At 39.7% G+C, this 14,902-nt stretch overlaps 1 protein-coding gene across 7 annotated transcripts in view; it reads right to left on the reverse strand.

The window, feature by feature from the left end:
* Positions 1 to 14,902, reverse strand: part of SIPA1L1 (signal induced proliferation associated 1 like 1) — a 284,823-nt gene that overhangs the window by 78,861 nt on the left and 191,060 nt on the right. For all 7 annotated transcript variants that reach the window (XM_063439713.1, XM_063439716.1, XM_063439717.1 and 4 more), the window contains exons 4-5: positions 8,596 to 8,726; positions 3,754 to 3,942 (exon numbers count right to left, since the gene is read on the reverse strand). In XM_063439713.1, coding sequence (XP_063295783.1) covers positions 3,754 to 3,942; positions 8,596 to 8,726 — 320 coding nt within the window. The remainder of the gene's footprint in view (positions 1 to 3,753; positions 3,943 to 8,595; positions 8,727 to 14,902) is intronic.

The raw sequence follows: 14,902 nt of genomic DNA on the forward strand, positions 1-14,902 counted from the left end.
CAGTCTGTCTATTTAGTGTCAAGCCATATATCTGAACAGTTTTAAAGTGAATGAGGGTCCCAAACTTCCCGCAGCCCTACTCCTAAAGAGCACATGGCTAAGACAGAGATTACAGGAAGAATTACTGTGATAGGCTGGAAGCAGTCAGGCGACACTCTTAGCTAATCACCACTGTTCAGGCTAATGACGCCTCATTAGTCTGGACAGCACAGAGCCAATGTGCTATTGGGGATTCTTGTTTAGCAATAAACCATTAACTATACTGAACTGAAGGACAAGGACAAGTGACTCCAGACACTATAAGAACTGTTGTTATTGTATATAGAATTCAACTTCCCCCTCAAAATATATTGCTCTGGGGTGGTAACAAATAAAAATAAGATAATACTTATCTAAAAAAGACAGCTTCCCTTAGATTACTTCCCTGCTCACATCTCAAGGATTTTAAATCCCAATCAGTGCATTTAAAAAATAAACTATTGGAAAAAGGTTATCATGAAAATACTTTAGAAAAATAAATCAAGTTTACCACACAAATGGATATGAATGATTTATTGATAGATAAATTACATGGTAAATCATCTAATCAGACTTTTAAGTATGCCTTTACAATGCAATATAATGTGGATCATTGGCAAATTAAAAAAAAAGCTTTAAAAAACATTTTTCAATCCTATTACAGGACCCTATTTTGTGAACTTAATTACCTCAACAACCTCAACTTATATATAGAAAAAAATCAACAATTTGAAACATTTCTTGGCACCTAGTTATGCAATCAAAACCAACGTAGATAGTACAAATAAAAACAAGGGTTTTTTTGGTTGTAAATCATGTTCTTCTATTTACACCAATAGGTCAGACCAGTTTGTGAGCGCTACCACAGGCCAGTGTTTTGGGTATTAAGTCTAATATTGATTGCCGCACGGACTTTGTGGTTTATTTGCTGCAGTGTCTGTGCGGCAAGCAACACGTTGGCCATACAAAAAGAATTTTGAAAGTACGGATCCTTGAACATAATAATATTAAAAAGGGTTTTTTGTCTCACTCTGTTCCGGCCCATTGTACGATTTGTCCCCATTTCTCATTCAGTAAATTTATATGTATTGGCATTGAACACATCTTGCCACATTGGAGGGAAGGTGACAGGGTTAAGAAATTGGCCCAACGTCAGACTTTTTGGATTCACAAACTCCAGACATTGAAACCTAAGGGAATGAATGTGGGCATAGACCTTGTCTGTTTCTTATAGTAAATCCTTTTTCTTCTCTTTTGTTAAATTTATCAGCTAGTTTCCTTTGTAGAGTTTATATTTTAATATCCTCTAATCCTGGTTTCTGTTTCCCAACTTAGATGATATTGGATTAATAATATATATTGTATGAGGAAGGATTATGGATAATCTTATATTATGTGTGTGGCATAATATAAATATATATATATATATATATATATATATATTTATTTTTTCTTCCTATTTTGTATATTGAATACATTAATATATCTTAACCATCTAGAATGGCTCTTACGGATGATCTCTTTTTTGCACTGCGGACATGACTATATGTACATCTGCATGTCCGCTCTGCAGAGGAAGAGTATCATCCGGGAAGTTTATAAGGAATTTTGAATTAATTTCAATTTTTTACTTTAAATCATTTATTTACAAAGTATTAATCTAAATTCTCTCCTTAGTAGATGGGAGGTTTGGGCATTCCTGAACGCATGGGTAACTTTTTTCCGCCAGTTACAAAATGTTTTTTTTTTTTCCAAGAACCGTCCAATGCGTCCCACAGTGGAACACACAACCATTTTTGATGGCTGACGAAAGTGGAAGACGCCAGTGGAACGCGGAAGTGCACGTCGGAATATATTGCTACTCTCCGTCAAATAAGTACCATCTGATCTTCCAAAGTTCAATCGAGTGACTGCATCTGCAACAGGACTAATTGGATACCGGATGAAGGAAGACGCCCACTGAACCACCAATGAACTGAGGGATTAGCCTTATTTAAAGGAACCGGCGGGTGGAGTGGTTAGGCTGCTTTTTTGTGTTTATTTGTTATTATTGCTGACATATTGGTCCCTGAGGAAGTCCCATGCACTAGGGACGAAACACGTAGGACCTACAGCTGATTTTATACTATTTTTAATTCAATTTTAGTTTTGGTTTTGTTTATACACCAATAAAGCTGCTTTCATAGTACACCTGTCACTCGGAGTCCTGGGAGTGGACGGATCCAGGAAGGGCTTGGAGACCTCCATGCCCATCGGGGGAGGCACCTTTGGAGCAGTTAACCTACTAAACTCTTGTGAGCGCACTATATCATAGCGCAAAATTATTATTTTTACTGTATTTCTTATTTTGTTTATTTTAGATATTAACAGCTGTGTATACATATTGTATATAGAACTATTACTGTTTTCTTTTTTTTTTTACTCACTAATGGTGTACATCTTCTGCCCTATCATTGCCTTTTCCACACATTGGAGTCCCTCCATTTCTTTTTATCTATTTGGATGTGCCTAATGGTTGCAAGCAGCTTGACTGTGATGCCTAAATAACTTTTTTTCCCTTATAACCCTATTCCATGTAGAATTATTTGGATTATTATTTGCATCCTACATCTTGGTTCAAAGTACAGAGCGCCCCGCCATTTCCGCAGTAGCTGACCTTTGATGATGCTACAGGTTGACCTTCATATGAGCCCAATGGAGCGATAAAAATCAAAGAAAAAATGTCATTTACTTTTGCTCAATTGACACTTCATTAGGTCAGGGTTATCCCATAAAGATGTCTATAACATCTAATGGATGAAGAGTACAACTTGGTTTAAGAAAAATATACTGGTTACAATAAAAGTTACCCTGTAGTAGTTAAAATCAAAAGCAAGGCTTTCATAGAATCAGTTATACAGACGCTTTTCCTCAGATCAGTCCTGCCTGGACTGAATGGCAATAACCAGTTCTACCTTCAGAGACTGAAATGTATTCCAGGGGAAAATGTAGATCTTGTCATCTTATTTGAACTAGACAAGATTACAGAATATTTACGGAGAACGAGAAATGCATGCTTTATGGGTAACTGCACACTTGAGCACATTTATCTAGACCTTTTAGCCATTCACACAAGAAACCTAAAAACTTGTCAGTTTAAGAAATATAGAGAATAGATGTAACTTGAAAGCTTGCACTTGAATAGAAGTGAGTAAGTCAAAAAGGCTTGATCACTACCAAATTCCCTTTTGTATGACATAGCACTACCATTTGCATTGTCCAGTAAAAAATATGAATTCTTGTTAGCTCTGCCATAGTATTTTGGGGGTGGGAACCTCAGGATACACATGGAGAGGTTACCAGACCACCATGAAGAAGTTGGTTCATGCCTTATGTTCATATATTACTTTAGACTATTTTCATTTATTTCTTCTGGCTATAAGCCCTGGTTCATTGCTATTAAAATATGTAACATTTTTGTATTCTGGTAAAATGATATATATATATATATATATATATATATATATATATATATATATATATATATATATATATATATAAAAACAAACAAACAAAAAAAAATAGACAAGCAACAGATTTATGATCAAAGATTACATTTCTCCATGGCTCACAATTTAGTCCCATGATTTCTCAAGCTCTGATACATAGTAATATTGTTAATATCTTATTTCAACAGGTTTATGCATATCTTCCTGAGATATAACAAATAGTCAGGTAAGTAGAACACTCGCTTACCCCTTGTTCATCCAGTTTCAGGAGCTGATCAGTCACTTTCGGAGTGTTGAAGGCCAGTCGGAGGCACTGTACATTAAGCTCAGGGACTATATGCTCAAGCACTTCTTTAAGTGGCAGTCCTCGAGCTGTGCCATGTTTGGCTGTTGATGGAATGGCATCTTCAAGTACAGAGCCACGCAGCGTCATGAGCTTAAAACAAAACAGAAAAATATTAAATAGTTCTCACCCCACTAGCATAAATAATGATGTACAGTTTGTTAAAGGGACACTATCGTCACCTAGGCCACTTCATCTCAGTGAAGAGGTCTGGGTGCAGTACACCTGTCCTTTTAACCCTGCAATGTAAAACATTACAGTTTTTATTTTTTTATAAACAGCAATGCTTACATTATAGGGTTAAGTCCACCTCTAAGCCACAAGGGACACTTCTGTGCCACTGACTGAGTAAAACTCTGTTATGTGACAAGGGAGCCCTATAGGAAAGCACACATTCAATGCTTTTTCTATGGGAAGATTCGACTGCGCGTGGTAATCACTGTGCATGCGCATTAAGTCCCCAATGCTCTCATGGAAGATGCCACGCCTTCATGACATCACGGGAGGCAAAAAGATGGGTATATCTTGAATTTTTTTTTTTTAAGCATTTTAATGCACCTGGGAGAGATCAGAATGTGAGTAGGGCCGACAACACCATAGCATTAGAAATACAGATTTTGATGCATAACACTACATCACTGTGTAAAATGATAATTTATCCTTCCATACTTTAGACGGCAATGAAAAGTTGCTGTTGCTGGTGGTGGGTTGGACAGACTATGCATTAGTTAATTTCCGCATTATCAGTACAACCTCAAATGGCTGAGAGGGATGGGGTAGCCTGCCCTTAATACTAAATGCCTCAGAGGTGTCCCCAGTAACATTGTTAATATTTTATTTTAACATGTAAAAACAAAACAAGCCGCATTATGTATGTCTATTGACAATGCAAATCATGGCAAAACTGTAACATTAAATTAAAGAGGACTAGCTGCTTGACAACTGCTCTAGTTGAGAATAGATCTGGGGAAATATCCTGCAGATGTCAGTCATCTCATGGGATCTTTCATAGAATCCAATTGTGTACTCTCACACAAGAATTAAATGACAATAAAGCATAATCTAAGCGTTGAAGAAAGTAAGAGGTAACAATGAAAGAATCAGAAGGAGGGCTGGTGGAAATAAAACTCCCTACTCGAGTGACAGATCTGCTTTATAAAAGTACAATCATTGATCAAACCAGCCTTTTGAAAATGCAGACAGAATGTCATCCAAGCTATCCTATCACATAATCCTTTCGTACAGAAATTACAGTGTTAAGAATAACAGCAAATAGAAGTATTAGTCTGTATGCATACTAAATAATAAACATTAGGAGTATATATTTTATACTGTGGTTTCAATACAGACGCTATATTAGAAGAACACTCCACACACCATAACCACTACAGACCTCCCACGTCTCCATTGTAAGGAGTCAAACCATTTTAGAACAACTGCAAGCTCTCTTCACTGAGCTGAGCCCAACAGTGAGGTCAGAATGGGGGTGCAAGGGCACTCAGGGTACCATAGTCACATCAGCACTCTGTAGCGGTAAAGTTTATTGGAGTGGTCTTTTAAACATAATGGTCCCTCTTCAAACCAAAAAACAGGGTCATTACACAGTTTCACAGAATGGATATAAAATTATTTAAGATTTAAATATATTAAACCAATGATGATGTAGAAGAAGAATATTGAATACATGTATTAGGCTGGTTGATCACTAGAACAGAATCCTTTTTAAACAGCATCCTTTTAGCTGGAGAACTTTCATACATTAATCCCTCGTAATGTTCTAAAATGAACACGCAACAAGCTAATCTATTTAACCGTCTATGTACACATTTGCTTGTGACATTTCTGATCTCACACCATCTAGTTAACATATTCTTGGATTTAAGGGGTCATTGCAGTACACAGACAGTCTAGTCTGTTCCAGTGCTGTAGCCCAAAGCATCTTTGGAATGTGATGAGAAAATCAGAAACAGATATCAGTTCAACACAGAAGGAAATGTGTTCACTCATTTTTACGTCTCCTGTCTGTTCTAATGATGCCCAATATTAAAAAAAACATGCATTTTTAATTGCTATTATCGCAAGTAGACTTTATTAAGACAACATATTATTCCACTATATAGCTAGAGTATCAAAAATATGTATGTGCACAAAAAGCGAAAATCACAAGTCAACAATTTCAATAAAATAACAAAACAAAGTGTTTTAAAGAAGTTAACATTTTTATTTATACCATATGATCTTTCTCATGACCTCTGGATCAAATATTATACAAACATCAAGGAGCACACGAACAGGGTTATTTACAAGGGAATTGTCTAGTAATTTTTAAACTAAAATACTCAAATTTTAAATAAATGTGCAGGCTATGTTGGACTACAATTTGGAATTCAGTGGTCAATCCAATAATTTAACAGTCACTGATTGACAGGGTGTGTACTGGTGCAATTGTTGTGGTATGTAACTTGGAAACACCAAATATATGTAAAGAAATTATGAAGATATAAAACATATTTTATTTTTAGCGGTTTATGTTTACCTATGCTGCTGCTTCTAGGGTTGCCACCTTTCATGGGAAAAGTACTGGTCATACTAATTTGCATAATTAATTATGCATGTGTGAATTCAAAAAATAAAAATCACAAGGTGTGACATAACAATTTTTTTTTTTAAATCACCAAAACACTACTTTTAATTCTGCTCTATAAAAGGATTGCTCCCATAGTCTCCTTCTCTCACAGTGCAGTGTCTCCATGACTCACAATGTCCCCATGTCTCACAGTGCCCCATAGTGTTTCTGTGTCCTCAAGTATCCCTTAGTGTTTCAGTGTCCCCATGTCTCCCAGTGTCTGGTGTCTCAGTGCCCCATGCCTTCCCTAGTGTATGTTTCCCCTAGAGTCTTAGTGTCCCCTCCTTCCTCATGTCTCCCAGTGTCCCCTAGTGTCTCAGAGGTGTCCCCATGTTACCAAGTGTCCCCTAGTGTCCTGTAGTGTATCAATGTCCCCAAGTCTCTCAGGGTTTCCCCAGTGTCCCCATGTCTCTGTGTCTCCCAAGATCCCTCAGTGTCCTTATATCTCTGTGTGCCCCAGTGGCCCCATGTATGCGTCTCCCAGGATACCTTAGTGCCCCCATGTCACTCAGGGTTCCCCCAATGTCCCCATGTCTCTCAGGGTTCCCCCAGTAACCCTATCTCTCAGGATTCCCCAGTGCCCCCATGTCCCTGTATGCCCCAGTGTCTCCGTGTCTCTGTATGCCCCAGTGTCCCCATGTCTATGTGTCTCCCAGGATCTCCCAGTGATCCCATGTCTCTGTTTTCCCCCACTGCCTATGTGTCTCTTAGGATCCCCCAATGTCCCCATGTCTCTGCGTCTCCCAGGATCCCCCAGTGTCTCTATATCTCTGTGTGCCTCAGGGTTCTCATGTATCTGTGTCTCCCAGGCCCCCCAGTGTCCCCATGTCTGTATCTCCCAGGTTCCCCCAGTGTCCCATGTCTCTGTGTCTCCCAGGATCCCCCTGTGTCCCCATGTCTGGGTGTGCCAGTGTCCCCATGTTTCTCAGGGTTCCCCTACTGCCCCCATTTCTGTGTCCCCATGTTTCTCAGGGTTCCCGCACTGCCCCCATGTCTCTGTGTTTGCCAGGATCCCCCTGTGTCCATATGTCTATGTGTCTCTTAGGAGCCCCTTGTGTCCCCGTGTCTGTGTCCCCCAGTATCCCCATGTCTGTGTTTCCCAGGATCCCCCTGTGTCTCCATGTCTCTGTGTTTCCCATGATCCCCCTGTGTCCCTATGTTCCCATGTTTCCCATGGTTAACCAAGTGTCTCTATGTTTCCCATGATCCCCCAGTGTCCCCATATCCGTGTGCTCCAGTGTCCCCATGTCTAAGTGTCTCTCAAGATCCCTTGTGTCCCCATGTCTCTGTGTTTCCCAGGATCCCCCTGTGTCCCTATGTCTTTGTGTGCCCCAGTGTCCCCATGTCTCTGTCTCCCAGGACCCACTTGTGCCCCCATGTCTGTGTGTCTCTGTGTCCCCTGTGTCTCCCAGGATCTCCCCGTGTCCCCATGTCTTTGTGTGACCCCTGTGTTACCTGTTAAGGTAAAGACTGCCCTTCCATTTTTCTCTCCCCATCTCCCACTTACCTAAGCTGCTGGCTGGACTCTCTGGTTGAACTGCTCCCCCGCGGATCAGTGAGTAGAGAGAGGCAGGGAGGGAGATGCTATAACTTATTATCACTTCTCTCTCCCCACAGCACGGCACCAGTATTGCATCTAATCTCAGTTTATACTGAGAAAAATACTGGCATTTGTATTGCCGGTAGTACTGCAATACCGGCACCGGCCAGGTGGCCTCAAATACCGGCTGTGCCAGTAAAATACCGGCCAGGTGGCAACCCTAGCTGCTACACACTATTTAACAGGCAAAGCTGAGGTCTGGGGTGAAGGTTGAGATAGACAACATCTCAATTCTTTACCCATTTATTACAAAGAAGAAAAAAACAACAGTGTGTTAGAAGGAAATTATGGATGAACAACAACTTCTCAAAAATGTCAAAGTTGTTCTGGTACAAAACCTTTAAAAATGTACTTGTCATTAATATATGAAAAACGAAGATCCCTTTCAGCTAAATTTTAATAATCAAGTATTAGACTACGCCTGCCATATCACATACATGAAAAAAATAGAAAATCAACATTTCTATATACATGATATTTGTATTGTATTATAGTGGCTCCCACTCTGTATATTCATTACCTCGCTGGTTCTGAAGATCACTCGATAATTGTATTGTGGTCCATTTTCCTTTGCATCTTCTAACTTTTCTCTTCGAACACTAACAGCCACAGGACCCAGATTTTCATCTGACCCAAAATAGTTCCAGTGCTCTGCAGAACAAAATGATAATTTCAACAAATGTGGGGCACACATTCGTAGACTTTGCACACAAATTATATAAGGAATCAATTGAACAATAAAACTACAACCTCTCAACTCAAGTAATGTCAACAGAGCAATTCTGATAAGACATTTCTAGTCTTAAAGAGAAATTAAGCATTTTGTTTTTAAATATATCACGTACTTCATTCCACAAATCCCAAACTGGGTTTGGGAAGCTATTCACCACCATTGGACGATTGCCAGTATGTTTGGCAGCATGTTTAAAATAGCTTGGTGTTTAAATATACATTTTGCAATTACATGTATACAGTGGAAAGAAAATATTCTAACAAATTTGACTTTTATCGTTTGGCTCGTATCAGCTCTGCATCACATAACTAAGAACATCTCAAAAAGCACATAAAATGACTTCTGTGCACCAGGATTTGCTAACCTTGTGCCAGAACAAGGACAGATATCAGTTCAAGAAAGTCATTTTGTGTTTAGTCCTACCAATATATTCAGGCAATAATGAATGAGACGTGTCAAAAGGGGCATCTACTGGACACTTCACAGATCCTTCATTCCCCACCATTTACAAAATGTATTCCTTGAGAAGCTAGCATGTGTGCAAATCGGATTCATATTTGCATTTTAGTTTGGTATTCATTGGTACTTGGTACTAATAATGCATCTCATTTAAAATAAATATTAAGCCAACCCATTGGTGTAAATCTAGCATGACTGGAGAGACAAAAGTGAATACAATTACTGTAAGGCTTGTAAGATAACTCAGTTGGTAAATGCGCAAACTAAACAACTGGAAGCTCTTTGTCTGAGCTAACCTTCTCAGCCAATGAGCTAGCCCCGCACTGCATTAGTTAGCTCAGACAGACAGCTAATGGAAACTCCTTCTTATCCAATGTTCGGAAGAGAGGCAGAGAGCAGTACCTAACCGAAAACCCAGGAAAGAAGTCAAACTGTTCAAAAACAGCTTGACTACTTACATTAGGGTGCACCAAGGTACTCCTTCCACCATAATAACTATAGTGAGCTGTAGCCAAGACATCCCACCTAATTCTTATTCACTTTAAAAGAAAACTCCATTGACATTAATACCTAAACGCGCGCACACACACTGACACTCAGACAGTCGCACACACACTGACACCCAGACAGGCGCACACACACTGACACGCTGACAGTCGCACACACACTGACACGCTGACAGTCGCACACACACACTGACACGCTGACAGTCGCACACACTCACTTTGACAGGCACACACACACACACACACACACACACACACACTCACTTTGACAGGCTCACACACACACTCACATTTTTGTTTTATTTGAAATCCACCCAGCCTCCTTAATTTTGGGAGAGCTCAGTGGATCTTTCATTGGGGTCCAGTCGGGCTGCGTTATTCCTGCGTGCGAGGGAGCAGTAATCTACCTGTGGCTCATCTCTGCTCCCTGTAGTGATGCCGGGGCCGGAGTGATGTCATATTCTGGCTCCCGGCATCATTAAACAGCACGAGGGAGCAGAGAGGAGCTGCGGGAAGATTACTGCTCCCTTGCGCGCCACATATAATTATCCTGTGAACGGCCACCTCCATCCTCCCCAGGGCGGCCACCTCCATGCTCCCTCAGGGTGGCCGGCCGCCTCCATGCTCCCTCAGGGTGGCCGGCCGCCTCCATGCTCCGAAAGGCAGGCAACTCAAATATTCCCCAGGCGTACGCCTTGAAAGCTATTGCAGCAAATTCCAGGCACCAGTGTGAAATTTGCCATGATGACCTGATGCCTGGGATTTGTCGAGCCCTGATTTAGTAGACATAACCAAATTGTAAAAATGCATATATTTATTTCTGCTTTTTTTCATTAGGGGTATAAAAAAAAAAACTGCTTGCAAATGCTGCAGATCTCTTGCCTGCAGCCTTTGCAAACCCTCCCCACTTTCCCTTGCACATACTGAAAAACGGGGAGTGCTTGCAAAGGCTGCAGACAAGAGGATTCTCATTGAGGATACTGCAGCTCATTGAGAAGCTCTGTACATGCTCATCTTTGTTAGATGGCTACCACAATAGGTGTGGCACCTTTGCACACAAATGCCCTGCTCTATAATCACACAAAGTGTAGCTATACCATATTCACATGTTGCCTTCATATGTTATTTGTAAAAATTGTAGTAGGAAAACCACACTTTCCTCTAATTCTAGGTGCATAGCTGGACCGGAGGTGGGCAAAACCCCAGTTAAATAGCAAGCAAAAAAACAAGATGGTCCAGGCACTCAAGGTGTAATATTAAATAGAATTATTGGAAAAATACAGCAAAGTTTCGACCTCAACTGAGGTCTTTATCAAGCTCAAGCTTGATAAAGACATCCGTTAAAGGAAGAAACGTTGATGTGTATCTCCAAAATCTTGATAATATTCAACCTAGGGTGCCTGGACAATCTTGTTCTTCTGCTCATGTGTCATTTGGTCATAAGAGCCTGTACACGTCAATACAAAAACAATCCCAGTTTGGCAGTCTTTTAATGGCTATGCCATCCATTTAAAGGCTGGAGAGGTCAAAATATAACTAAGAAAAAACTCCTAAGCCGTGCTTTGTTTTCAAAGCAATTTTTCTAGAACGATGTGCAGATGACACCAAGCAGACGTTTAAATGTTATGGATATCAATGTATCTTCACACGTGCAGCAAACACTGTCCGAGCTTTCTGTGACTAAAGAGAAGATTCTTGCGCAATAAAATAAAACACACTTGAGTGTTTATACTTCAGTTACTTCTCTCATATTTCCAACAGTCTATCCCTTACTATAATTAGTATACTTAAGAAAAAGACCATCATAGATTATGGTGGAGGACGGTAATCTGATCAGAAGCTGTAATTAGTGACTGTTTTTATTTGCTAACTGTAAGCTATACAAATGTATTTCTATAGTCTCCCACGGTTCTTGGACAATGTTTTTTTTCGAGCTTTATATCCCAAGAACTTCACCAATAAAACCAAGTAATAACACTGTCCTGTGGTGACTTATGTGCAATCTGTTTCGGTATGTTCACAGTTAAATTCTAGGTGGGTGTACCAAACATTGCATATAGTGCTTGAAGAACAGCTGAGCTTCTTACTGTTTTGGAGCGTAGGGTGTATAATAGAAACAAAACTGTTGACACTTTGAATCCCTGTCGATTCATTCAAATAAGAAAATAGAATTTTCTGATTGCAGCCATTATTCTTTTATCCATTATTCTGATGGGAAATAACTGAAAATAGAGTCTGCCACATTGCTAATGTGCACAGATGTTCAGAATGCTACCTGCAATATAATAAGAAGTGGATTCTAGAAAATTATTTATATATATTCTTTAAACATTGAATGGTAAAATGACTATAGAAATTAACGTCTGCATTATCAGAGCAGTAGGACAGAGGCTTAATGTGAGGTCTCATAAGAGCCCCATGTTCTGTTCAACAATTTCAGCACCCTAATTACTACAATGAGCTGTAGTGGATATGGTGGTAGAGTGCACTTTATCATTTATCTGTTTATCCTTTGCAGTATTATTTAAATAGGTACAAACTTTCAAAGGTTTATATAGATTCTGTTATTTTGCAATATACAGCCACAAGCAGATATAACATTTTTGTCACAAGGAATAAACAATATGGTGCTTAAGACTGGCCTTTTAAATTAATACTCTAAGCATGATAATCACTTCTGCTTGTTTAAGGGGATACTTTAGCTTAATGAAGCAGTTGTGGTGTACAAATCATGCCCCACAGTGTCACTGCTCAATTCTCTGCATTTAGGAGTTAATGTGACGGGCACAGCGTTCCTAAACACTTCCTGTAAAGAGAAGACACTTGGCTCCCATTGGAGCAGTATTGGGCTACTTGCGTGGCCTTTGGCCCACAGACACCATAAGCGATCAACGTTAAACCCCCCTCTGAAATCCAAGTAACTTATAACTAACGTATAATTGATTACTGATCTGATACACTAGAGGCATCTATGAGATGGGACCCAGCATAACTATAGTGGCGCCTTTCCCTAAGCACCTTAGAAATAGCCCCTGTGGAGATAATAGACTGCCCTGGTAGACTTGCAGCTGCAGACAGCACACTACTCAAACTCCCCATCCGGGGTTAAACCTGCAATGTTCGAACTCAGCAGAGACCACTAGACCGATACAGTTTTCCATATCCCCTCCCCCCCCCCTTTTCTTTCTATGTTAACCCACATATACCCTTCGGTTACGGTTCCTATGTGTATTAATGGTATCAGTATGTCAGGATTGCTGAATTGTATGGCGAAGTAAAAATATGTGACAAGGCATTCCCATGATAATAACACAGATAGGCATACCCGTCACTGCCAGTGATAATCCACGAGACTACCTGCTAACAATATGTTATGTACCTCACTGTGCCAAGAACATTTGTTGAGTGTATATCTGTAAGGAAGCCTGAGTGTACTTTGTATGCAATTCTTGACATGAGCCATGTAATGACATTGAAACATTTTAGAATAAAACCAAATTAAATAATTTTTTTAAAAAAAAATTAGAAATACATTTTCTCAGTGTACACCTACAGCATCATAATTAGAAATTATGTTTTCTGCAATGTAGTTTTATTTTATATTCATTTTAATCTGTGCTATTTAACCCTGAGCTAGACTTAGCAGTTTGATCTCTCTCTCTCTCTCTCTCACACACAAACACACACAGACTTATGCTACAACACAGGGAATGTGTCATCTGAAAAACAGCAACAAGACCTATTCCTGACACTGCATATGGGTTGTGTTAATGGCACACTGATACATGCCACACTAATGCATTTTTCACTTGAGACTTGAGACTGTTACATTTTAATCTTATTTGCTGGTTATTGGAAGGTGTATAGCAATATTTAGCAGTTAGTAATATGACAAGTCAATTTGACTAAGTAGAGGCAGGCAGCTTCATAATTACTTCTCACTAATCCATGTAATGGAATGGAAAATACAGAATATCCCTCCACAGACCAACATCAATTACTTTGCAGAGATTAGACAATGCAGATTAGGACAAGACAAAGAATCACTTGCAATTACTGGGCATAAACAAAATGTATTATGAACATACAGACATACAGGGTATATACAGGGTACAATGTATAGAGGGTATAATGTTAGGATTAGAAAATACAGAATTGTGAACTGTGCATTATGGGGAAAAATATGGAGGCTTTCTAGAGACATCACACTACACCAGAAGACAAAGTAGCAGTTTATGCATTTTTAGAGAACTCGGCGATGGCTTTGTCACCAATATCTTTTCTATTAGGTGATTTAAAGATCTCTCTGCACAGCCCTGTACCTCAAAACAGCATTGTGATCTGTACCAATATCAGGTACAGACCACCTTAAGAGCACCCTTGTAGACCTCCCACTTACTGATTATTCAGAGTGCCATAGCCAATACTTTGATTAATTTACTAAGCACCGCAACGGCACTCTTAAAGAGGATATCGGTACAGACGATGGAGTTCCTCCACCAGACCACCAAAGATCTTGCTCACCCTCCACTGGACCACCAGGAAAGATAAGCAGAAAGGACATAAACAAACACAAAACACTCAGACTGCCATACACACACAAAATTCCACCACACACACACACAACAATCAACTAGCAATTACAGACACACTCAGCCTCCTCAAATAAAGCACTCACCAACCTCCACACACAATACTAAGCCACTACCACACACTCAACACTCAGTCAACACACAGCCCACACCGAAACAAAGCCAAGGGCTCTTGGACGGGGACCAAATATGGCACCCTGCCTAGCAATTTTGGCAACCTTAACCCAGCTCTACTCAGAGAAAATGCACACGTTTTGTGTGGAAAGTGCACTGCTCAAGAAAACTTAAATCACATTAACTTTATATGAGTAAATTACTGGCAAACCTAAGCATCATGCCGTAGCCGCCATGCTGAACTTGGAATTGAAAGACACAGAAAACAAACATTACATTGATTTTTGAGATGTGTTTGAAAGATGGAGTGGTAGACCAAAAAGCTTATAGAAGAATGTAATAGTATACGGACATAGCTTCCATGAATTTTAATTAAATTAGGCTAGGACCTGCCAAACAGTATATGTATAGCAAAAACAATAC

This window comes from Pelobates fuscus, chromosome 13 (genome assembly GCF_036172605.1).
Source record: "Pelobates fuscus isolate aPelFus1 chromosome 13, aPelFus1.pri, whole genome shotgun sequence".
NCBI classification, from domain to species: domain Eukaryota; kingdom Metazoa; phylum Chordata; class Amphibia; order Anura; family Pelobatidae; genus Pelobates; species Pelobates fuscus.